Here is a 26,574-nt window from a genome sequence, read left to right on the forward strand (position 1 = left end):
CTCTTGTTTTTCTAGTTTGATCAATTTATCATTGAGAGATGTGTCTAGATTAAAAAAGTAAGCGCCACCTTGGCCCTGAATGAACTTGTTAATGTATTCCACACTGTAGATAGGTGTTTCTCTCTGATACCTCTCAGTTGATGAATACTTTGATAGCTACTATGAATGAAGTTTTGACCTTTGGAAGCATGCGTCTCCATCTCTAGACCATTGATTACAATGGGGTGACCATGTATCCCTCAGGACCTGGGTATACAGCCGTATATAGTTACAATAGGTTCTGTTGGGAAAGGCATATTTCTTCAACACCTTATACTTTGTCTTTTAATTCTCACATAACAATAAATGATTACCAACGCACATGAGTCTGAGTTTCCTTCATATCTTCTCATTCATATCTTGAAGTTACAGAAAAAAGTCACGCAAGGCTGCTTCGGATGGTGACAAAAAGACAATGCCTTCAATTACATAAATCAAATACATCAATACAGTGCCTGTTTGTTGTTTTGAAAATCTGTACAACAACAGCTAGATTTGCTTATTGTAGGTGTTTTCTACCGTGTTCAGAATGGATCAAGGAGCACAAGCAATGTGCTGCGCATATAAGGCCCTACAAGGAAATGTGTGCCCTCATTAATATTGATCAATAATTATATGGTGGAAGCAAGTTAAAGTTATAAAAATCCTAGCTCATCTCACCTCCCAGCCGGGATGGGTTCATATGCGGGCGGTGCAACTTGTGGATCCAAAAAGTATCCACTGGAAAAATGTAACTGGTCCTGTTTACAGGATACTTCCTAGGAAAATGCATGTCATTAAGTGTATCTAAAAGAAACTGAATGAAAATGATCAACTGACCATTCATAATTGCACTCCTACCTACCATTTAAGTGAGGGGCGGCGTCGTCTCGGGCAGCTGCGCAGAGTATGGAGCTGTTTATGGATCCTCAACAGATTCCAAAAGGAAAGTAACAACTTGTCTTTTCTAAAAAGTAAACAATTAAGGTATTGTCGATAAAACCTGAATTGGTATGTTAAGGGGTTAAAAAAGTAGTTCCTTCTGATCCTTACTAATGTCTTAAAGATGGGACTGAATACATTGTTGCTGCTCCTCTCTGCACTTTGGGATAATGGAGCACAGCAAAGGAGACCTGCTAGATAAGCGGGATTCAGCCTTCAGCCACAGCGTATCGTGCATGCTGTGCAATGCTCGAGGGTCTCATCAAAGATGGTAGCCTCTAGGTGGCGTTCTAGTCTCCGCTCACTGTTGCAATGATAGAACATATCTTTCCACGCGGGTTCATGCGTGACCTGGATGAATAGGATGATACAAAGTATTTATCCTGAATCATAACGTAGGGTGAATTGTAGGCACATATAAGCGTGTTTATGCAAGAAAAGCTATATAACGCTCATACTCTAGTTGATACAAAGTGTCATTCTGAGCCAAACCGCAAGTGATGTGTGACACTTGGGCATTGAATACAACTGTGAGCATGTGTGCACAATAAAAATTATACACTGCTCGTTAATATGTTGATAGATAGTAAATGTCCTGAGTCACACTGTTGGTGCAGTGTAACTCTTAGGCATATAATTAATAATGTATACACCGCTCGAACTGGGGATTTACAAAGTTTCTATCCTGAGCCAAACCTCTGGTGCAGTACAACACTAAGGGGGATATTCACAAGAACGTGTGATAACTACCGCAAGAGGAGCGGAACGCAACTTTCAATATCGCAGTTCATCGCGGGAAAATAACCCGGTGTCAACGTGGAATTCACAACACGGAGGTAGCATGCGATAGTCCGCCGACAACGTGGCCAATGTTCGCGATACAACCACCCCGACGGAGATAAAAACACAAACCAAAACACCAGAAAACTCGCGATGAGCCCATCCGCGAGGAGGAAAGCAGGGATAAGCACCGCCCAGACCGCGAAACACACGGCAGGCAGGAATAAGCACAACCAAAGCCTGAAAAAGTAAGACAGACCAAACAGAAAACAACAGCCAACCACAATGGAGGCAACCCGAGCCAGCAGACAACCCCACCAAACCCATTGGCAACAAAACATCGTACATGGCAGCCCAACGTGGACAAGATGAATGCATCTTGAGAGCGGAGGAGGTCAATGGCACAAAACCAGAACTCCAGCTATGATACGAAAGGCACAAACAAGCAGCAACAACGCCAACAACAAGAAGGCAGCAATGCACACAGGAGGTGGGAATCCAGCACTGAACAGGCACCAAAGTGAACACAACACCGCCTGAAAGGGAGAAGGGTTAGCCAAATCAGAGCTGAAGGGGCATATCACACACAATGCAGCACACACACACACAGGAAGCAGAGCACCCCAACACCCAACACAATGTGTTACAAACACCAACTTGCGCATAACCAAACACAGGACACAAGTGCTCCCGCCTGTGGCCGGTAAAAGGCCATACGCATCTGGCAAAGCACGAAACAGGGACATGATAATGCACATGTACAAACACACAGTCCAGATGGGGTAGCAATGCACATATGACAGGGAGCCAGAGAGTCCGTGACACACATTGGCATGCAAATCAAGACACAACACAGTTGGAGACAAGTGAAAGTGCGGAAACTTTATCAACAAGTGCGATTCAGTACGGCCAAGATAAGTGCCACGACATGCAGACCAATGCAGCAGCATGAATGTAGGAAAGTGCCCATGTCCATCTCGGGGGAGTCGCTCACCAACACAAGTCAGTGCCAACCCGCGTTGGTTGTCCGCGCCTGGAACATGAGTCCTGGCCAACGTAGCCATGTCCACTGTCGTCTCGGGACTGGTGACCACATCCACAACATGCAACCATGTGTCGTGACAAGTACAATGACTCACATCCAGGTGTGGCAGCAGGTACCTTGTCACTCATCCATGAACGCAAGTGCAGCAGCGTAGGCCAACATCTCCAATGAGCGATCGTCAGCCACCACATCTGACATGTCCTTGACGTAATCCATCAGCTGACCAGGACAAATGTGCTGACTCCAACCACTGGACCCAATGTGCTCCAAAGCCCAATCGGGTAGTGGCTCAATGTGTTCACTGCACACGACGATTCATGCAATCTCCCAGGTCCAGTTTCCAGCCTGCATGCCGAACATCCATGCATGCCATAAGCGGTCATCCTGGTGACGCCCCTGGTTGTGGTCCAACAGAGGGAGCACACAAACGTCAAAATCCAGGTCAGCTACAGTTACGTTGGAGAGGTAGACATCCATGGACCACTCGAATATGCACAAGCGACAATGCAACACAGGGTGCACACAGGTGACGTGCGCAAGGCAGAAGCCCACCCGGTAACTGATCCGCAAAACTGCCAATGGCAGTGCCCCCAGTACATGCAGCAGATGTGCACGGTACAGCTCCACGTGACTGGAGTAGACCATGTGTCCGGGATGGTCTGCCATTGCGTCTGTGGCTCTGCTTGAAGCGGGACTGGCCTGCCCTGAGACAGTCCGGAGGGTGAAATGGCACAGCTCCGTCCAGTGAGCAGTGTCTGTGTGCAACGGGTGCAGGCCTTGGGTGGGGTGGGAGTACGTGCCAACTATGACCAAGGACCACTGCGTGTGGGATGTGTACACGCCGGTCTCACGCTGGGCAGTGCGTAGTGTGGGAGTCGCAAGCAAATGCCCTCGTACCTGTCAGGAGGTGCTGGGCACATGCAAGTTCCTGCTCGGAGCTGCAGATGTGCTGCCGCCTGATTCTACAGACAAAGCACCTTTCATCCCTACGTAAACTTCACCAGCTGCATGCATACAGGAGACGTACAGAGGCTGGTCGTGGGTGTGGTGGGACGTCTGCAACCCTGGGAATCATGGATGATTTGCCCAGCACGATGCACATGAGCTGACTCCCTGTGTGTCACATTGCCACACAGTTGCTCCGCCCTGCCACAGGCACCCACACTTGTGTGCGCTGCATGCTTGCATCAAGTCCACTCCTACGGGACACCATTCCAATGCCTGTCCGCGCATGTCCAGCGCCATGCCAACAACACCACGATGCTGGCCTTCGAAGGTGTGCGCCCACTTGGGTATAGGCCAATGGTCCAGACAGGGTGGACACAGGTGTCCAGCCCATGGCTGGCCGGGACCGCGCAGAGAAAGAGGACAGGCAACAGACTCCTGCATCTGTAATACTGATACACATCACCCCTGGCATGCATGTACCAAGAGCCCGAGCGTTCTAGCGCTCCAACATGTCCCCGTACCTGCAGGCCCTGCCACATTGCAACATTGTGTACTGTGGCCCTTGTTGCGACATCACCCCAAAATTGAGACACACTTACTGCAGTTCCTGCACCTGGCCAGGTCCGGACCACAGCCTGCCCCCCCTGCCAAACCAGCACACACAGCCTGTGCATGCAGGGGGGCAGGTGCGGGGCTACATGTCCAGGGTCACTGCCAACGCTGAGGTGACATGGCAAGGTCCGCAGAAGACAGCACACTGTGATATTGCAGGGCCCGTGCACATCAAGCTGACACAATGAACACACGGACATACTTGCTCAGATGGTGTGAATGGCTACGGGCACGTGCACACGGCCACATTTATTAGCAGGCACACCTACCGAGTGACACCTGTGTTAGATGTGTGTGGGGTGTGTGTACACCAGCCGGCAAGACCTGCCTGGTGCAGTCAGAAATTGACAACAGTGTACATCGTAAAGGACACAACCATACAACCATAAAGGCCCCATGATTTGTGCTGCACAGAGTTAGTGGCCCAGATGCACTACATCCTGCACGGGCCTGCCGCCATGGGCCACTGACTTGCGGTGCACTGGGGCAGTGTCACGAGTGCAGAGCAGGTTCTCGTAGATGACAGGGGGCTAGTCGCAGAGTGTCTCTGTGGACAATGGAAGGTGTGCCCCCCGGGCAAGATGTAGAGGGCAGGACCACGCAGAAACAGTCACTATGGCGGAGAGTAATGGAACAGACACATGTTGGACACCAAGTCCGGTCCAGCCAGATGAAGATGCAGGAAACCACAAGCCTCTGGACTCAGTCGCCACCAAGGTCCAACCAGATAGTGCCCATGACTCATTGCGCACAGAGTTAGTGGTACCAGTGCCGTTAGGGGATGCCGCCTGCGATGAGGCATGTCCAATGGTGTTGGCTCCTCCACATCTTGGCCAGGACACAGTTCCACATGAGGGACATACTGGACCGCAGTGTAGGCTTGAGGCAGCGGTCAGCATGGTCCATTCACCTAGTGTCGCCGGCATAGGTTGAATGGCCCCACCGGCAAGCGTAGTTCAGGTTCGGAGGCACCACGGCTCGTGGACTTGCAGTGAACAGGGTTGATGGCACCGGGTCAGTTGTTGATAGTGTGCGATCACCTCCGTGACTCAGATCCGGGTTTCATTCGGACTGAGCCGCATCTTCCACTCCTCTCCGTGCGCTCACTGGTGTGGACGCTGCCATTTGTGATTCATGACTAGGTGCTGGATGTGGGACCTACTGGTCCGCAGGGTAGGCCTGAGCCCTTATCCACGTGTCGCCGGCTGGTGTTGAACAGGGTTAGTGGCACCACGTGTTGCAAGATGCCCATATGGAACTATGCCTCACTGATCGGGGGATCTGGTGCTGTGGCCGCTGCCCAGGCTTTGGGGTCACTGCCATTCAGGACTCAGGACACAGTTTCACATATGGGACCTACTGGGCCGAAGAGGACGCCAGTGTAGTATGTGTTCGTGGAAGGAGTAATGTGGGCCAGCGTCGGGGGGCCAGGGATGGTCTGCGGAGGCCGCAGAAGTCACGGAACTTATGCTTGGAACTTGCACCGGCCCGTGGTGGACCCTCCTTGACACACACCGGTGTCAGCAGGTGATCAGTGTGGCCTGGCTGCACAGGGGAGGGCCTGACGGGTTAGTGGTCCTGCGTGCCTGGGTCCAGCAGGCGCACAGGATCGCAGGCAACTCCGCTTACGAGGACGGCGTCGGCCTCGTGGTGTGGTAAAAGGCCCCGCCCTGGCAGAGATGTTGGGCTTTCCGGATGTGGACCACGCCTAGGACTACATGCTTTTTATTCACACCCCTACGCTGGCCTGGCGTACGCCGGGCAATCCCACTCTGCTCACGCTTACGGGGGGGACGTGACAGGCAACATTTGCGCTGACTCCACCACTGGCCTGGGGGACATGGTTGCGTCCACTGTCCACCACACTCCATACACCTGTGGTGTGTGTCGCCATGGATATGGGTGTGTTCTGCATACTGCGGTCTGTCCAGCACATCTCCGCCACTCTTGGCATTGTGTGCTTTCCCAATCATGGTTCTCCTGCCTCCTTCACACATGCCTGGTTACAACCTCTCCCCACATTGGGCTAGTGTGTGGCTGAGGTGCCGTTGATGGCTCATGTGCGCAGCTTGCCCAGGTTACCATTGTGAGTTGTTCTGTCGTGTCTGGTGGGTGGGCATGTTGTTTGGCATGTTGATTTTGATTTTGTGACGTGTGCATTGCCGGAGTTGTGAGTTGCATGGTTGTGGGGTTGATGTGAGTGGGGTGTTACTTTTGAACTTGCCAGGGGGCTGTGCATTCCCTTGGTGCCATCCTGGGGACGCTGGTTGCTGATGGACTGTCGGAGGATGACGGACTCATGCACACTGGCTGGGTATTTGGAGGCGAGATTGGTAGTGGTTCCATGGTGTTCGGTTGTTGTCTGCACATTGCTGTGAGACGTGTGCTTTCTGTTGTGGTGATTGTGTGCTGTGTCGGCAGGGGGCACAGGTCTGACATGTGTGCTGTGGGTTGCCCACAACACGTGCGTGCATCCAGCTATGGCGTATGGTCCTTGCTTGGTGTCCAGCAGATCCTGCGCATTGTGTTGGACGTATGGGTCTGGGGGGACAGGCTGATGGTGTTGTCCAGGTCAGGTGTGAGAGACTTGGATGTGGCTGGCTGTGTAACTCCGACTGTGGCGGGTGTTGGTTGGGTGGTATCAGGGGCCAACAGGTGCAGCACAGTCATCAGCTTGGTGTGGGGTGGGATGTTGGTTGTCTGCTGTGTTGGTGCCGTCGGCCTGTTGGGCGTTGTTGGTCAGGATGCGTAGGAGGGTTGGCCCTTTCAGCCTGTGGTGGACGGTGACATTGTCAGAGGTTGGGTCTGCGCAGCTGGTGCGCTTCCTGGGGGTCCGCTGTCTTTGTCTGCACTGTGTCTGTGGTGGTCGGGGGGGTGTTCCGGGTGTGGCTTGTGGTCCTGGGGTGGTGTCGGTGGGTGTTGCGGCCCTCTTGGGTGTCCGGGCCGCATGATGGGTGACTCCATGGCTTCTGTTGGCCTTCGGGTGTGGTCCTGGGCTGGTCTCCCTTTTGTGGTGCTGGCTGCCGTCCGACTTTGTACCAGGTCAGAGCAGGTGTAGATTTCCTGGTGCTAACGCACCTTATCACCTGTTTTGTGTTTTTATCGCTGATGTGGCTGGTCGTTGAGAATGTTGTGGTGTGATGTTGTCGTGGATTTTGGCACGGGAACGCCCACTCTGCAACTCATTAGCGATAGTTGCGCGGGTCCACTGTGGCGATGTTTTTTGTGACTGCTATCGAGGGTAAACTGGTGCTGTGGGCTGTTTACACCGGCTTGTGAATCGGGAGGTATTTTTATCACGACTTTGGCTGAGATAAAGTGCCATTGACTCGGCGATAGTTTCTTGTGATTATTCCCCTAAGGATCGTAACAGAGTGGGGGATTGTATACTGCTCCATCTAGAATAGATTCAGTGTAAAGGTGGCAAAACCATCAACACAAATCAACATTGGGTAAAATAAAGCACATCAGCGTTTATACGCTTATGGGTGAGACGTCACTCCTAACAGGAACGGGAAATGCCAGAAGCATTACTCAGGCACCCTGCTGGATCATAGGTGCAGCATTTAAGTGAAGGAATGGCAACGGTGCTGGTCCACTGTTCATTGAAATCAGCTTTGAGCTATGTGAATGACACTGGCATTATCCGCTATAGGGCAAAGCATCGCTCATATTAGGATTGGTGCGGAATGTGCAGGAAGTTACAAGCAGGCAGGCATCCTGCTTGATCTTTAGTGCAGCATTTGGGTGAAAGAAAGGCAACCGCGCTGGTTTACTGGGTGATAAAACACTGCTCATATCAGGAATGATGCAGGTGGCACTTGGACTATTCACTGCCCCCCCCCGGTTGTTATTGAGTACTACTGGGATATTCACATCGCTGGTATGAAAATATCAGTTAACTTGTAGGGTCTGCCTCCCAAGAGGCTCCCTGGGAGGAGGTAGTCCTCCTCTGGGGTCAAGTCTGTGAGGTCATGGCTCTAAAGGCCTCCCAGGTCATATAATCTTCTTCCAGTGAGTTACAATGCAGCGGCTCTCACATCAAGCACCAAATGCAGGCACCAGCCAGCTGAGGTACCACAATCGGAGCAGATCTAGTCCTGGCCTCTCCCCAAACCCCACAGTCAAATAATGGGGCAGCAGAACTGCAGAACCATCGCAACCACATGCTGAAGGTTGCGTCTCTCTGGAGGCAGAACAAAAGGGTGGGGGGTATCAGGCCTGCACCGTTCAGGCCCAAGAAGGGGCAGAAGAGGAGAAAAGAAGGAAAGGGACCCAGGTCCACTATGATATGACACAAAAATGTTGGTCTGGGCTCTCCAATCAGCCCCTTACTGTAATGGCTGGCCTGTAATGCTGGGTTATGCACCGGGGACTTGAAGTCTATCAAAATGGAGGGGAGTCCTCCCATTTAGCTGTGTCCCAGCATCTCCTCCACTGATGTAGCATTCTCCCAACAAGTACGGGAGCTTTGGGTCTCCCAAGATTCACTTGCGGGCACTCCCAGGGACATTCCCGCAGGTCGCAGCTCCAGAGCCGCATCCTCCAGGCCATGCTTCCCTGCTGACACATTAGGGGGCCATGTGGCTCCCCCACCTCAGGATGGGACCTGCTGCCTTCTCGCAGTCGTTGATTTGGTCCACAAGGACAGGAGTGAGTTTCCGGGACTTCATGTTGAGCACACAGCAATGAACCGCCCTGACCATAAGCCCACTCTGTCAGCACCCCACACACCCTGAACCAGGACCTCGGACTCAGCAGAGGTGCCATCTTGGCTCAGGCCTCTACCCGTGTTGCACAGGCCAGGCTCCAAAGAAACCTGTCAGGTGGCTGATTTGGTTAACAGCGATTTTCACAACATGGAGGCAGTGTGTATGCTTCAGACTCATACCAATAGCCACTAAACCTTCTTAATTGGTGGCAGGATTGTGTCGGGTGGTTTTAGTTGGCACCCACCATCTTGCACTGCTCATTTCTCATATCAGTTCTCTCAGTTTTACCAATTTCTCATCAGGTAATCTGTTCTCAGCAACCAATAATATTTCACCTGCAGTGTTGGGCTTTCGTTTACCTGGATATAACCTTTTAGGAACACCTGGGCCCCAGTGAATTGCCCCATCATCTGAACCAGACAAATCCTCTTTTGGACATGCTGGAATCCCTTGTCAGCACACTCCCCAGGTAATAGATGTTTGGGATTCACAGTAGACACTTTTTTTGTACCCTGACACTTCCACCTCGCATGATTTGTCTGATCAAGTGGAACCTGAACTCAGCCCTCAGCTCCCTCTTGCATCTCCTGAGGAGCCCTTCACGTCATATTTGCCTATTAGCTGCTTTATTTCATGCCATTTTCCAATATGTTTCACTGGCAAGAGATTCGGCCCTGGAAATCCAGACTCCTCCTCTTGGGTCTTTAAGTTTAAGTTTTGGCCTTTAGTTTAACTGAGACCAGACTTTTGGTCTTAGTTAAATTTAAGACCAAAACTTAAGTTAAACTGAGACAAAAGTCAAATTTTACTACTCGTAAATGACCTTTGTGAATACTGACAGTCGTAAAGATAGACTTTTGTCTCCTTTTGCCTTCGTGAAGAGGGCCCTGTGAGTTTAGTTCCAAGGTATGCTAGTAGTTGTCCAGCCTAGAGTCTTGGAATGGCTAGGCAATGTTTTGTACAGCTCTAGATTTTTCTCTCACACCTAACACCAGCAAGTTAAGTTGAGAGCCAATCTGCATGATCCCTGATGGAACAGAACATCTGCATCAACGCATTAGAGCTATTTGCCGGCACCTTAATTGGCAAGTGTGTAGCTAAGCCAAAAACACATTGTTGTCAGCATTGGCAACCCATTTGTGTGCAAAATGTTAAGAAGCTCAGGAGCTCTCTGTTGAATGCTCTTGCAAACCTCTCCAAGCACCACAGGAAGCATTGTCTCTGCAACATTCATTTCATGATTGTACAGTATGTTCCAGAACTGTCCAAATCCATGTCAGTTTGGTACTCTTGGGATGTCCCAAACAAAGGCAGCTGGAAACTGGATCCCTTGATCTTCCGTGCTGCGTTCAACCTCTGGGACCTCTTGGACTTGATTCTCTTCACATTCCACATGAACGACTTCAGCTTGCACTCAGGTCCATGGGCGTTTTCCAGGACTGGTCAGGGTAGACATCAAATAGTTCTACAATAGAGTGGCATCTAGCTTTTTCCATGCATGTGTCAGCACTGACAAAGGTACATTTTGCCCATTACACGTATCAATTTTGAAGTTTCAAGGCCTGAGATTCGCAAAAAAACAGGCTTTATGATTTCAAAATCAGGAGTCGCAAAGTGCCTTTTGCTACCCAGTCTGGACTACAAAGAGGATGGGCTGTTAAAAGGTAGCCCTTCCCTTTGCAATTTGGAATACCATGTATAAATGGTTTGATATTGTGCAGATATTGATAACATTGGTAATATGGTGGAATGGAATATGTGATTCTGACAGAGAATAAAAAGCCATTTCTTTGGTAGTCCAAATTTCTGCTGGTCAAGTTAAGTCAGGCCACTCTATATTTTCGATGCTATATTTCTGAATGGACTTTGTGTTTATCGTGTGTTATGCCATGTCATGCTGGATGTGAGCTTGCCACTGCCACCTTCTGGAATAAGCCATGAAAGCTAAATATATTTAGCCCTGCATAGTAAAGTGCACAAAAGAAGAAGCTGCTTATCCTTGGGGTGCAATAGGCCATGAGGCCCTGAGCCAACAGGGGTAAAGTAGAGCATTTACCACTGTAACAGCCCAGGGACCACGTATTGGACCAGGATGCAGGATGCATTGGTGGTCAAGCGATGCGGTTTACTAAGTTCCAGACCTCAGAAGATAATGAATATCATACAATAATGTTTAGAATATTTGCATTAGGAGCAGAAACCACTGAACTGGAAGAGGACGTCTGGGATAATATCTTACATGTGCTTAGTTAAGGGTGAGGTTCTACTTATATTTATGCCCTGGCGGCCTAAAGGAATGTGCTATAGATGCTCCAAGTTCCTGTGCAGATAATAGGGCTTCTCCCAAACAAAGTTTAAAAGGTCACAGGAAGTCATTAAATTGCAATTTGCAATTTTCATGGAGGTGCACAATTGGCAGCCATTGCAAATAACATATCTTGGGGTCTGCATCTCATTAATGACAGGTTCAGAAGGCGCTTGGATGAGGTGGGAACCTTAAAGTTCCTTTTGACTCCAGTATGGACTGTATAGGCTCAAACTAAATCAACCTAGATAACCATTATCTTCCTTAGGCTTACTCTTCTCTTCCCCAGGGCCAAGAGTGACTGCTGTCTAACAGCTTATGGAAAAGGTGTGGAGGGGGCAAGTCAAAGAAGCAGTGCAGGCTTGCCAACAGGCACAGTTTAGCATCCCTAACATGTCCTTGGACACTTCTGGTGCAGGAGAGAACATTCCATTGAGGGCCGTTGGTCTTCAGACCTTCCAGCCCCTCTGGGAGCATCTCTCTGCAAAGCATCCGCTTCACATCAGCTGGGCTTTTTCCTTCACCTCCTGGTCTGGGCAGCGCCTCTCCTCTGCAAGGAGTCTAGCAGCTTGTGTTCCATGCATGGCACCTGGACAGGGTCTCCCCTGAATCCATGTTTTTTCCAAAGTTTATGGGAAACAGCAACTTGACCTCCTGGTCCTGATACCTCCTCTCGTCTGGTGCTGGTGCTTCCTTATGATATCAGTATTCTACATCCTACTTCCACGGCCAGAGGAGCAGCCACAGTAAACTGGGGCGTGGATTGTGAAGTCACTGGCTGGACATCATTGGTCAGGTTCCTCTGCATCTGGTCAGATATGGCAATGGGGATGCCAAGAGACCCAACCCAGGGTCAGTGAGTGTGATGCCTCAGAGCTGGTCTCTAGGCCAAGCTAGATGTAAAGGTGACCCCCCCACCCCCCCCCAGTCCTGTCTGATGGGCTACAGGGTTACCTTGATCCAACTACAAGGATCTACATAAAATCCAATCTAAAGGGAAACCTTCATTATAGCTGTGACAAATATTTGAAATGAAACCAAGATTGTACCAAAAAGAGATGATGTGATGACATAAAAAGAATATGTATATATGCAGAGTGTGCATACATGAACTCAACACAGGGTTTTTGCTATCCAAATCCCTCATAAAATGGATTCATGGGTACATTTAAGCTATTGACAACTGAAATGAGAAGAGCACAGCTGACACCTGCAACTGCAGCTGTCACAGGTTCAAGACTTTGATTCCCCAATGGTTGATGTCCCCTTGGGTTGGAGGGTTGAAGGGAGGCTTCCAGTGAGAAATCATCGACAGATGTGTGCAAAACCTGCACAGGTGGGGACCATTTGCTATCATCATTGGGGACCTGTGATGAGCCTCCTGCAGGAATTGATGCAGAAGAGAGGTGGATAAAAGCAGAGCAAGCGAACACAGGAGCACAGACCCCGTGACACGCCAGCGCGGTCAGGTGAGGCATTGGCCGTCTTATGGCACAAATATTACACTCTGTTGTTAATTTGATAGGAAGAAGGATACAACAATGCATTTAAATACATGTTAATGTCAGTTTTTTGTGTATTTTACCAGTTTCTGAGTTTAATTTCAAGTGTTGGCTTAAGCCCATGCTAAAGTCCTTTCAAAAAGCTCTTGTCGAGGCATGAATGAAGAAATAGCATGTTCAGCTCGGTTAAAGGAGGAAAGTGGCCAGTCTTAAGAGGTACAGCCACCTGAAGTGTACCCAGGGAGGTGGAAATTGACCTGATATTGAACTGCAGCCAGAGCCATCCGTGAACCGAAAATATTCTCAGAAAGTGCTGTTGAATGCCTGAGACAGGCCCTGACAAAGTAGAGGCTTATATCAGATTTGTTTTTAAGAGTTGTATATAGTGCTGAACGTGGACATTTGGCTGTCTCAAAGCACTGCAGGTAGGCAGGACTCTGGATATTCTGAAGATGTGGCAGAGTCTAGTCAGTGCAGTCGCAGATCCCGGTCTGATGTGCTTAATTGCCTTCTGTATTTGTGTGCAGCTGAGGCACAAGAGGAACAGTGCGATTTTAGTTTTTTTCTGAAATGCATGGATGTTGGCTCTACCCTCATGTTTGGATTCAGTGGGTTCCACCAGCTTGGGCTCCTAGTAACCTTCCTTCATATCTCAGCCATTTGAAAGTGTGTCAAGTAAGGGGATGTGCCATTGCCAAGCACAGGATCCTGCTGTCAGCTTGGTGGGGAGTGGGTGATTGGAGGCGTCCTGGCCCCAGTAGGATTTGTGGACAGTACAGTGGACTGTGCATTTCATCCTCGCGTCTACTGGGAGCCGAAGCGTTGCTTAGATCCCTGCTTTGATATACCTGTGCATGTTCAGGCATAGTCTGGGCACCGGGCTATGCAGCTTGTTTGAGGCACACAATGCTGGTGCATCCAAGGCATGCTATCACCAAGCTCTCTGTAAGTCTAGCAAGTGATCAAAGCAGAATGAGGGGTTTGCAGGAGGGAGAGCTTTGTACTGATGCCCTTGACCACTACACTGACTTGGAGGTTGAAGGACATCTCTGCATCCAATAGGACTCCCTGGTCTGCACTGTCTGTGCCCTGCATGGTGGAGCACCAAGGCTGGAAGACCATTTGAGAGGTGGGGAGTTTCATTCTGTTCCCTCCCTCGGAATCAGTCTCAGCATTTGCTCCATTCAAATGTAGGAAGCTTTGTTTCATCCAGTGGAAAACGTGATGGAAACAAGTAGTAATTGTAGTCCCCTATATCAGCGTGTTGTCCACACTGATGGTGTACAAGAAATCAAAGATGCAATGTACAAGACATCAAAGGAAGTGAGATAGAGCCTGGCTCTCCTCCCCCCCCCCCCCGTGACAAAACGTGGACCAAGTGAGGCAGGACCTTTTTGACTTCCAAAGCCACAGGTGAGAGGATTAACCCATAATCACACGGCATTCGAAAACACAGATTTCAGAACTTTGGAGTCCACGTTTGTGGTCTGTGTCCAGGCAGGGACGGACGGGGGAGGATAAAACACCCCCTTAACGCATGACTAGGAGAATGTCCATGAACACCCAGGGGCCAGGCCCATTAGGGCAGGTTACAGTGCCCCCTGAATGGGGCAAACATAGAGCAAATGGTTTACAGGGTTTAAATTAGCAGGGAGAGATCAGAGTCCCAGAACTGACTATCAGCACATCTGGCGGGAGAACTGCTGTGCAAAGCCCAGAACAAAAGGGAGGTAATGACATGAGTGAATGTCTAAATCTCATGTAATCGATGCATTGAGAGCATACATTTATGTTTCAGGTTTTTCTCCACCTCAGGCCAAGGGGCAGTTAAACCTAACGTGTCATACATAGGAGTAAATTAAAGTGGCGGAAATTATAAACTACACATGCTGACACACCTTTATGATGAAAATGTATGTAAAACCCCACTTTGGCTCAACAAATATGATGGCAACGTAAACACTGACTAGGACCACTTTCAGTTGTATATTACAATATCGAAGACAGAAGTATTGTCTTACCAAAATAGTGTGCCCAAAATATCAACAAGTGAAATATTGTGGAGGTAAGTAAGTATGTATAGGTAAATGTGGGTTTACTATTCTAACACCACGTTCACGGACCTTGAAAATCTATATATTGTCGAGGTACATTTATGTGGAGTTGAGAGTTATAAATATGTTCTTAGCTATATCTTCTCACCTTCAAGATATTTAAATCTATATTTAGGGCACACTTTTTTTTGCTGAACGATACTTTATCAACAATATTCTTGTACTATTCGGCCATATGCTAAGAGAATGCCCACTAAAAGGAATGTCGCTATAATGTCCTTGAAAAAGCTACGCGCAGGGACTGTTGGAGCGAAACGTGTGTCAGACACTTGCTTTTCAACAGCTGGATAAAATAATACAATTCACAAGATGCATGAGATCGCGACTTTAATTGCCTCTTCCTGTATGTCAGTCTATATGCACTGCTGCAGTGTCTTGCATTCTTATGAACACAGACATGTTGGGTTGTAGGTTTGCACCCACTGCGATCTCCAAAAACACCCATGGTTCGTGCCACCTGAACACCTGGCCAATGTTAGAGGTGCCAGCCTCCAACATCATCCCAAGGCCCCACCTTTACCCTGAAAATGGTGCAACCCCATTTAAAATCCTGCAAATGTGAAATATAGAAATATTAAAGAACTCATAGCACAGTTGTGCAGCCAACAGTGTGCAAGGCCAGTGCACAAACTGAGGCGGCTTGAAAGCCTGAGTCATGGACTCTGTGAAGGGATCATAATAATGTTCTGATTCCAATGTTAACACGAAGGTTTGAATCATATAATTAGACCCAATGTTATACCAGATGGAGAATGGCAATATGAACTATCGCCGCAATTCATAATATACAGAACTATGTATGAGAAAAGGAGCTGGGTTTTCTACCACCATCACCCACATTTACAGGACGGGTTTCCAGATCCCCACCCACAGGTGTGCTCGAGAGCACAGGTGCATTATGGTCCATTCAAGAGGACAGCCTCTTTACTCCATTTCTTTCACTTCTGCACACCTCGTAATCCACTGCAGACACATCACAAGTTGTTTGAGTTTTTAGGATTGCTTAGTGTGCAAAAAAAGTTAGGGTTTTCTTGAGAGTTTGCGAGGTGGGGGGTCACCATGTTTCCAAAGGCAGAGACTATGCTGGTTCCACCAGATGAAACCTATGACCAATTTCCCAATGGGCCATAGACCACAGATCAATGGACATCAGATTGTCCGCCATGTTGTGGGTGAACGTTCCAACATAATATTTTCTGGTCTCAGACCACCAGGAAAACCAGGCAGCGCCAACCAGGAACTAGGATTAATCACCTTCATATACAGAGAAAAAACTCCAAAGTGGATCGTCCCAATATATTTGTTTGCTTTTCAACACCAAGCCCGTGGTTTGGAAGCCTGTTGCTAGCAACCAAAATACTTTGCAGTGTGGCAAGTGGCACGTGGCACGTGGCACCCGCATACAATTTTCAGTGCCTTCAGGGGACCCACTGTTGCAGCAGCTCTGCTGAAAGCACAGAGATCTCCTCCTGCCTGGCAGAGATCTCTAAAGATGCCAGACTGTACTGCACCAGGCACATGGAGTGCATCCCTGTGCTGACCTGCTGGGAAATAGTACAGGCCGCAAACGTTAAGACCCCTAAAGTGTTCAGGAGCTGTGTAAATACTGCTGTGTCTGCAATATGAACCAAGAAAGTCTTCATTTTATGCACTGAGTAGAAGAGAACATTGTATTTGAGATCTTCTGCAAGTAATTCACACTACAAGTAGCAACGAGATATGCTATTTGCTTTGAGAAATCTAGATCCTACAAGACTTTGGATAAAATGTGGAACCCATAAAAAAGAAAATGTATAAATGTCCCAAAGCCTGTGGACTAAGAGTCTGCTTCGCCTGTCTGATCATGCACATGTGTTTGGTGTTAAGTAGGTCCTGCATTACCTCTTTATGTGTTCCATGCTGGTTTGTTTCTTCACACAGAGATCTAATTCTACAGTTCGGCGACTCTAGACATGTACACCACATGGCATGGTCTACATCCCGCCTCTTTCTGCTGCTACTATCTATCCCCCCAGTCTGGACAGCAACATCTGGATGTCGCCTGCAGCAGCTTGGAATCGGTGGGTCCTTTCAAGATGGAGACATTATAATCGGTGGGGCGTTCCCCATCCACTACAAGACGGTTCTCCATGAGACCTCTTTCACCCAACCTCAAGGAAGTCTGACCTGTGAGATGTAAGCAAAGAGTTCGCCTTTACAAAATTAGTTAAAACATCAGCGCGTATAAAATATACTATAGTGGGGATTGTTTGCCAGAGGGAATAGCGCCTGATGTAGAGCTATCCATACTTTACAAAGATCTCCATAGTTCTTACTAGAGAGTGATATTATTCTGCATAAGTAAATGGATTTCTTTATCATTTTGTAAAAGGCACTCTTGTCCTCCCTTAGTTTCAGCCTCAGGGCCTACCGCTGGGTCCTCTCCATGCTCTTCGCCGTGCATGAGATCAACAACAATCAGGGAGTGTTGCCCAACCTCACTCTGGGATTCGGGATCATCGACTCCTGCAATGCGGTGAGAGGAGCACTAGAAGGTGTCACTCATCTAACCTCAGGAAGGGAGGCAGACATTCTCAACTACCAGCTCAAGGACTCTTCTTCCAGACTGTTGGCCATCATTGGAGATGCTGACATGGCACAGACGGTAGCCATGGCCCAGCTCCTGGGACTCTACAGACTACCTCAGGTAGGATGACTGAGATTATCCCACTGTAGAGCCCCTTAGAGGGTAGGGATTTAGCAGAGTATTGAATAGTATTGACTTGAGACTAGTGTGAATTTGCTTGCAGCTGGGAGTGTCAAATATTACTCAGCAGTAGAAGCATGTGCACCCAGAGCATTGGACCATGTTCAGGTTTATTGCCTGTCAGGAATCTTGGGTAAAGTGGTGAGATGACAAACATATAGATATTACGTATTTGCTTTAACTCCAGTAATCTTGAGAAATGTGGCCTCATGCCAGAGACGAGTGTGTGGGGTCTTCACTTGGTGGAGGTACGGTTTGCCTCTTCCACTGTTGTGGAAGAAGCATGGTGATGTAACATGAGATATGGCCATGGACCACACATACATCTGTGCTCTGCTGTCGGTTGGCAAGGGAGATGAAGGAAGGCGTCATTCACGGGAGCAGCGATGAATGAGGCAGACATGGGTAATACAGAGGTGTATGGGTACTGCTTGTAGAGCCCATGGCAGAGTGAACACCAGAGAGGGGAATGCCAGAGAAAACAAGAGGACACAAGAGGGGAGCACTTATGCTGGCAGCACTAAAGGATACTGCTGAAAGATCACTAGAGGTAGCAGCACAGGGAATACAAGCTGCAACAAAATGAAATCAAGCAGCACAGAAGTGGAGCAGGGAGAGCAGAAAGCAAGCAGCACAGCTTGGCAAGGACTAGTGCTGTTCGGCACACCATGGCAATGCTTGGCTCTGTCCTCTAAGGGTGCCAGCACTACTGCTACACATGCTCTGTCATATTAAAATATATATTTTGATCTGTATCAGTGGCATGTATGTGTGTCTGCAAAACATACATGTTGGATTACCCACTCAGCAACAAAGGTCTTTCGGGCTGGGAACTTCAAGCAGTAGTCAGTAGGGATTGCCATGGGATTGTGTTATTGAACATCAGTTCTTGTAAGAGCATGCGATGAGTCACTGAGCGACCAGGACACTTGTGCCATTGGGTTTCACTATATAGGCATTGCGTACCCCTTTTATCGGGTAAAGCAAGCCATTACCCCTGAGTCTAGGTCTGAGCCACAATGCAGTATAGAAATCAAAAAATAAAACATACATTTGTAGGACTCTAGATGGAATGTAAGGCACACTCTCGGACAAATTTAGGGCACACTCTTTATGAACTTTCTCTATCACCAGAGGAAGACTTTACCAAAGAAAGGTCAGCTCCACCAACACCCATCATTGGTTGCTTTTCAATGCTTTTACAGATATTCACTGTGGAACCTCTGAGAGAATGAGCATTCACTGTCTCAGAAGTTCCATATTGAAAAGCTATAACACCATTTAAAAGCAACTCATGTTACATATACATTTTATATAGATAATCAAGTAACTTTTAGCAGTGACTCCAGCGCCATCTGTGTTTGATCCAATTCAGCTATTGTGGGAAACCCTGGAGTTCTGTTCTGGCACAGGTAACATCAGGTCTTCATCAGCAATCAGCATGTTTCAACCAGAACCTGTGGTGTAATGACCTTCATGTGAGGTCATGCTTGCATTATACATCTTTGTTCACTGCAATCTATTATATATTTGAATATATTTCTGTTCCAAACAAAATGCAAGGTGTCATAAATATTTCTTTATATTCATAGCCGCTTTTGTTATTTCACGGATTAAATGTTTTGACACCCTTGTGAACCAGTGTGTGAGCATGTGGTGGGACTTACTGTAACAAACCCAGTGAAAAGAAAACCCTAGCTCTCTTGCAGTTTAACACACTACTGGAACTGGGCATTGGAATTGGTTTGAAGTGGTTGCTAAAGTGCAGGACATTCACAAAAATCAATAATTTCTTTGCAGTGGTTATTATCATCTTTAAAGAGTTCTCATGGTAGTTCAACTGCATCAACAAAACCACAACATGCTCAGTGCACTAGATATACAAACATTGCAATAGTTCTGCAACTTACAGAGCTGAATATTATCTTAGTGTGGCATTTAAATGTATGCAAAGCCATCACCAAGGAGACATGAGCCCTGAAATAATCAGTAAACTGTACAAGGCCTTCACACACCTGAACTGCCACTCAACTTCTGTTCAACTGGGTCCCCAACCTATCTATAGGACATGACTGACAAGATTGGAGCCTACTAGCTACATTGTGTTTTTTTAACTTACATAGTGGATGGAAGAGTCTCATTACTGATCGGAGTGTGTAGAGAACTAGGCTTTTAATGGGCAAGTGGAGGGATGAGGTATTCACTTAAAAGGATAAAATATATAATGCATACATGATTATATTCGAAATAATAAAAATGATATTTCTTTTATGATAAAATGTATTCCAGAAAAATAAATGTACTTTTCTACAGGTCAGCTACTTCACCGCAATACCTATCTCCAACAACAAGCATCTCTTCCCATCCTTCTTCAGCATTGCCCCGGCAGATTACATGCAGGCCTATGGACTGGCCCGTCTGGTCGCTTACTTTGGATGGACCTGGGTGGGTATACTCAGTCAAGAAGGTGACTATGGAAGGCTGAACACCCAGATCTTCAAACAGGAGATAATGAAAGCTGGGGCGTGTGTAGCCTTCTCAGAAATCATCCCCACCACCTTCTCCAAGACCAGGACAGATCAAATTCTGGAAATGGTCAAAAGATCTTCAGCCAAGGTGATTGCACTCTTGTCATTTGAGGTCTTTATGAACCCGTTCATGGAGGTGTTCTCAATGATAGGCCTCACTGGTAGGGTTTGGATATCTTTGGAGGCACCTAGTGTTTCCAACAAGAACCTTGCAAGAGCGGTGGATGGTACTATGGGGATGGTGATTCGCAACGGAATAATGCCAGGCTTCGAAAAATTTGTTTTCAGCTTGAAACCATCCAGGTTTCCAAAGGACCCTTTTGTTAAACAGTTTTGGGAGGAGGTCTTCAGTTGCCAATGGTCTGAGGTTTCTGCAAACCAATCATTATCAATAGGTAGCATGGGGATAAAACATAAACCATGCTCAGGAACTGAGAGCCTGAGAGACACAGGAATCTATCCTGACATTGATGACCTGAGAGTGACCTACAATGTTTACAAGTCAGTTTACGCTGCAGCCCATGCATTACATGACATGCTCTCATGTCATCCTGGAGACGGTCCCTTTGCAGATCAGTTGTGTGCCAGTTTTCGTGATTACAAGTCATGGCAGGTATGAATAGCGATTTTCTGCTTATATTGAGCTAATATTTTCAAAATGGTGATGCCTGAGTGACAGCCTAATAATTTTGTAGCTGTTAACAATCAAAGGTCTTGGCTGGCTATTGTCTATCCTAGTGATAATCTTGAATTGGTCTCGTGAAATGAAGGTGGTTTACTGTCTGATAATAGCAAAATGCCAATTCAGAAAAGTTTGAAAGCTGATATAGTGTGTAGTCAAGACACCTGGATTGTAAATAATTAGCTATCTGCAGGCTATTTTTTGCTAAACTGCCCACAATCCCAGTTATGAGGGGCCACGCAAAAGGAGGTTTCGCCATACTTCTTAGCACCAACTGTAGTTGGATATATAAAGATTTCTCTCATGATTCAAATGTAATTCAGGCAGTAAAAATATGCCTTAATGGGAAACAGGAAAGTACTGACTCGCTATTGATTGTAAATGCCTTTATTCCACTTGATTCCTCCCATGTTCACTTGTTGAAGGACATGTTATTTCTACAATTATTGCAAGAGAGTTTTGTACACATATAGTTCTGGTAGTCGACCTGAATACTAAAGTCTCTAATCACACTTTAAGGCTATTTGCAAATGAATTCTAAAGAGGAAGCATTAAAAATCCCCCCAGCTATTCTTCCTTCTTACAGTAGAGCAGATAAAAGAGGACTCCTCTGCTAGAAGGTCTGAGAAATTCTCAACTTTTAATTGCAAATGGAAGAGTTGAAAATGACACCCATGCGGAGGCTAATCATAAATTCCTCTCCAGTGGCTCTCTTATCATTATGTAATTGTCTCTTTTGCCGCGTTCAATAGATAATCACATATTGAAGTCTTCGCTAATTCCTATAGCGATCATAGACTGGTTTCCTGTGTGATCGATGTGAGCTTAACAAAAGTGGGTCCCTGGAATTTTAAAGATGAATCAGGGGGGTTTAAAAAAGCTAATGGTAGGATGTATTTGGATGCCAAAGCTTCTGTAAAAGTAAAAGAATCATTGACAGCATTATTAGGAGATGAGCAGCTTTTCTCTCCTGACCCACTGATTAAGTCTGGAACCTGCTTAAAAACCCTGGTTTCCAATTCATCCTTCCACCAAAGACTATATCCTAATCCAGTTACTGGCTTGAACAGGGAAATAAATAGACTAGTGAGGGCACAGTTCCTGTCATTTTCTGTAGAACAAAGCAAATGTATTAATCTCCTTAATCGGAGATGATGCAGGAAAAAATACTCTCTAAGAAAAGAGACAGAAGATAATAACTGGGTCCAGTTAAAAGAAGCTGTCTCTTGTAAAAATACCAAATGATATTGGGAAATCAACTCAAACAGCTGTGGTTCCAGAGTAAAGTCTCTTCTGGTTCCCATAAAGGAAGCAGTAAGGAGTATCTATCTGGAAGAACTTTATTCAGGAAATGCTGATTCCGTATGGCTTCCTCTCCCTCTTACTGAACCTCCCTTTTTTCTCTCAACATGTTGTGGTCCTTCTATGAACACATTTGTGGGAATTGTTTAGGGAATGAGAGCCTCAGGAGCTCAGATGAAGTACCCTTTAATGCCATTAAAATGTGGCTCCTCTAGCTCTTGGCTAGGGTTCTCAAGGTCTGCAACTATCCTGCACTGGGAAACCCCTTGGGGTTGCTGTGCCCATTATAAGTCTGCCAAATACATAAATAAGTTAAATTAAAAAGGAGCCCCTGTTGTGGGTCTCCTACCTTGCACCTCTTTTTACTTACCTCGACCAGCATGGGATACTCCCCATTTCTGGTCTGGAAGCATCTTAATCCTGTTATACAAAAAGGTCTAGACATCCCCCAAGCAACTATTGCCAAGTAGAAGAATTGGATGCAATTGGGAAGGTGCTCGCTAGGAGCATTTTGTAGCACCTTACAGAATGGGTTGAGGAGATAAAATCCTCCCTATTGAACAAGCGGGTTTCAGGAAAAAACATTGCACATTGGATAACTTATGTATGCTGAAACGCATAGCGGAAAAGTATATCTTAATTTGAGGGGTTAATGTGTATGTGGGATTCATAGATTTGTAAAGAAGTTAGGTATGCCTGACACTCTCATTTCATAAATAATCGTCCTGCAGTCCGCTACATGGTGCCAGCTGTTATTTGAGGGAGACGAGGACGATCTTCTATAACCCCAAAAGAAAATGGGCTGAATCAAGGTTTTCTGCTGTCCCCACTGCTCTTTTCATTATATGTCTTGGATCTTCCTAACTGTTTTTCATCTAATGGAAGGTCAAATCTTATGTAAACTGTGTAATTTAAATGTGTCTGTCTCAACCCCAGCAATGAGGATGGAATTTGGTTTGACAAGCTCCTATGTGCAAGGATTAGCCAGCGTTATTCGGTGGGGCTACCAGCTTAAGAACAGTGCAAATGATTCCATGAGGGACTTCAGACCCGAGTAAATATTCATTTTTCCGAGATTTTACCTTGCCGCTGAGCTATCTTGATCCGCAGGAAGAGGTCTTGACTACTTTTTCCCCCTTAGAACTTACATTTTTTTTAAGGCGTACTGCTAGCCCTATTAGTTATCAGAGAGATCTCACGTATTGTACACTGAAGAAGAGGTTGGGGGTGATAACTTTATCTTGCTGCCCCAAGTTAGCCCAGAAGTACTTGGCCTAGAATTTGGACCATGGTCTTCACTTTTTTATAACATTATTTTGAATGAATTTGCTCCAATTCAATGAGCTAACAGCAACCTGGTCCTCCTCTGGGAAAACGAGGAAAGATTGTAGCATGTGAAACTCGGGAATCCAGGATCTTAATGATGTTCTTTTTGCGTGTCCTATATTGTTACATCAGCACCACCACCTTTTACAGCCAATGTTTTTAAAGAACAATATTATAAATCTGTAGAGGTGGCACAAGAGTTTCTCCTTCACCCAACAAATTAAATAATGTGTACAAAAGTTTTGCATTTTGTAAATATTTACTGAATCTTTATTAATCTGGATTTAGGATGGCTGCTGTGGTGGGATGGGAACTTTTTTAGCCACTCCAAATGTAGTAATTTGCATGTAAGTTTAACATTTTAGGGCTTTATTAACTTATTCCAGTTTGTACTCATGTGGCTGCTACAGAAATGAGATCATGTGTGCAAGTATTTTATAATCTTTATGTTTATTCTTCTATTCCTTTTAACGTGTAATTTTTATAGCTTGTTATTTATTGTATTGGTGTGATTGTATGTGGACCTCTTTTGAGCTCCAAATCCTAAATAAAGAATTGAATTGAATTGGTGGGCTATGGTCAAGGTGGTCTCTAAAGTGGAACATTCGCCTGCGCTGATACAACAAATGAAGTCAAGAGAACCATATAAAGGCTTGAAAGGATTTATAACAAGCACAGTCACATGTAACTATCACTAGTCAAACATTGAATAGATGGTTGAAGACTGTATGCAAAAGGTTCAAAAGGTGAGGAGTCTGCGCCTAGATGTTTCTATCAGAAAATGGATTATAGAGATTTTGTATGAAAAGGGATCCACCGACTGATCAATCCTGAAAACCACAGAAACATGTTGACAAATTAACGCTGCATATTATTACATGTTTATGTGTCTATTTATTTATGTTATTATGTTTAAACCTGTTATCACTTCACAGGAGCTGTGAGTCTCCTTATGCAGGAACTATTGGGGGTCTTACATAAACAGTAGTCTGCCGAGAGGACTGTATTGTTGGGCATTCAGATATGGTTATGTTGGGTCCTCTAAATGTTTGTAAGTAGAATATTGTCCCTTATTGCAGTAAGAATATGACTCCATCTGGCCTCCTTCTATCCTCCACCATTGTTTGTACTATACTGCTGTTGGAATCATTGTAATAAGGGAAGCTGTTACAGCATCATCGCAGAACCTCAGCCTACAGGTATTGCCGTCATGGAATGCGCTTCAGTCCATGCGACATTTATCATAGTTGGCCATGACTCCAGGCTAGATGTCATTGGTGCATACATAAGGGAGCTGTGCCTTTTAAGCAGATTGCATAATGCCAGACAAACTATTCTCAGAAACCAGTAAAATTAAAGAACTGAGTAACATTGTAGAAAAGGTGTCCAAACCAAAATAAATGTTAATGCCCCAGGTAACTCAGGCCACATTGTCTCTCTGTCTGGTGGATTTCATAGGGTGAGGTCTCTACTGGAAGTGGACACTGCAGCAGCTTTTCCTGTTCATTAAACTATGTCAAAATATCATCTTCTCCAAGGGGGTGGGTTTTAGTGACTAATGTCACCAGGCTTTGGAACTTTTTTTGGTTTTTTTGCATCACAAACTCAGTTCAAGGACATTGGAGTGCTTTACACGAGCACCCGATTACATTACACAAGGTCAGATAATTTTTGGACGCACAAAGAGATTAAGTGATTTCCTCTATTACACTAAATATGGTCTTGAGAGCTCTGAGGAACCTTTGAACATCACCTAAGAGAGATGCAAATAGTTGGGTACCAGGTTCTTCATGTATACTTGGAATTACATACCTTCACAGGGGAGACGCAAAGAGCTGTTTTCTATCTGGTGTGCTATATACAAGGTGTGACCAGGGCTTTGGGGAGGGTTCTGTGCTAGCCTACTGGAGAAGTTTGGAAGAGGGAGCGGGAAGATATCATGCAATGCTACGGCAGCTGGGCAGAGACCGTGCTTGAGTGATTGCATCTGCGATTGCTTTACTTGCCCATCTCTTGGACTGAAGAGAAGATGGCAATGTGTCACACTCCATCTTCAGAGGAAGGTGAGTAAGCCCTAGCGGAAGTCTTAGTGCCACAGGAAAATACATCCTGCTCCAACGGTGCCTCCAGGTAGGCAAAGAAGGGTGAGATTAGTAGAGGTCCCAGCAGCTATACTTGTCTGCTGCCCCTCCCAACAAGGGGAAGGAGCACAATGAGGATGACAGGCCCCTGCACACTCTCTACAAGAGGCTACATGCAGTCACTAGGAGAGAAGGCCCCGCTGAAAGAGATGAGGAATGAGGCACCTAGGGGAGGTGGGATCCAGGTAATAGACAGGGGGACCCCCTGCAGGAGGAGAAGGTGGGCATAGTTACAAGCAGGTTACCCTTCCACTGGAAGCGGGATGGGGGCTCAGGGAGGCTGACTGATGACATTCTCAGGGAGAAAGACAGACAGTGGATGGGTCGGTGAGGTGACACCACCTGAAGCGGGGGGAACCCAGGAGGTTATTCTAGAAGTCTCTCACAGGCCTCTTGTTGGGCAGTCTGGGAGGCACAAGGGTTAGAATAGCCTGGAAGCAGCTGGGAAAACCACGAGTGGGGATTGACCCCCACAGAGAAAGCATGGACCACCCATAGTTCAGCCTATCACTAAGGGGATGTTTGTGAGGCATGCGTACCCAGACCCCCATTTCTGAACTGGGAGACTGGTAGGACCAGCAGGCAGCATGTATCTAGTAGGCCCGACATTGGATGAAGATGATGCAAGACCAGTCAGTACAGAAATGGACAGTGCTATGGCGATAGCAGACGCCATAAGGGGCCAAAGTTGTAGGCTCCAGTCTAGGATCCCAATATGAAGGGCCATGCTGATGAGGGTGTGCGCCCCGGATGCCATGGATAAAGGTGGTCAAACGGGGTCGCTGACTTGCAGGAGGCAGAGAGGGTTCATGTTTTAGTACTGAAACAGAAAGAGGCAATATGTCTATCAGTCCTTGATAACGACTAACAA

General features: G+C 46.7%; 1 protein-coding gene across 1 annotated transcript in view; it reads left to right on the forward strand.

Annotated features, from left to right (window-relative positions):
* Positions 1-1,130: 1,130 nt before the first annotated feature.
* The window catches only part of LOC146782779 (extracellular calcium-sensing receptor-like), a 55,175-nt gene continuing 29,731 nt past the window's right edge, over positions 1,131-26,574 (forward strand). The window contains exons 1-3 of the mRNA XM_085637249.1: positions 1,131-1,231; positions 17,370-17,664; positions 20,038-20,865. Coding sequence (XP_085493375.1) covers positions 1,131-1,231; positions 17,370-17,664; positions 20,038-20,865 — 1,224 coding nt within the window. The remainder of the gene's footprint in view (positions 1,232-17,369; positions 17,665-20,037; positions 20,866-26,574) is intronic.

The sequence above is a fragment of the Triturus cristatus genome, chromosome 12 (assembly GCF_964204655.1).
Source record: "Triturus cristatus chromosome 12, aTriCri1.1, whole genome shotgun sequence".
Taxonomy (NCBI): Eukaryota; Metazoa; Chordata; class Amphibia; order Caudata; family Salamandridae; genus Triturus; species Triturus cristatus.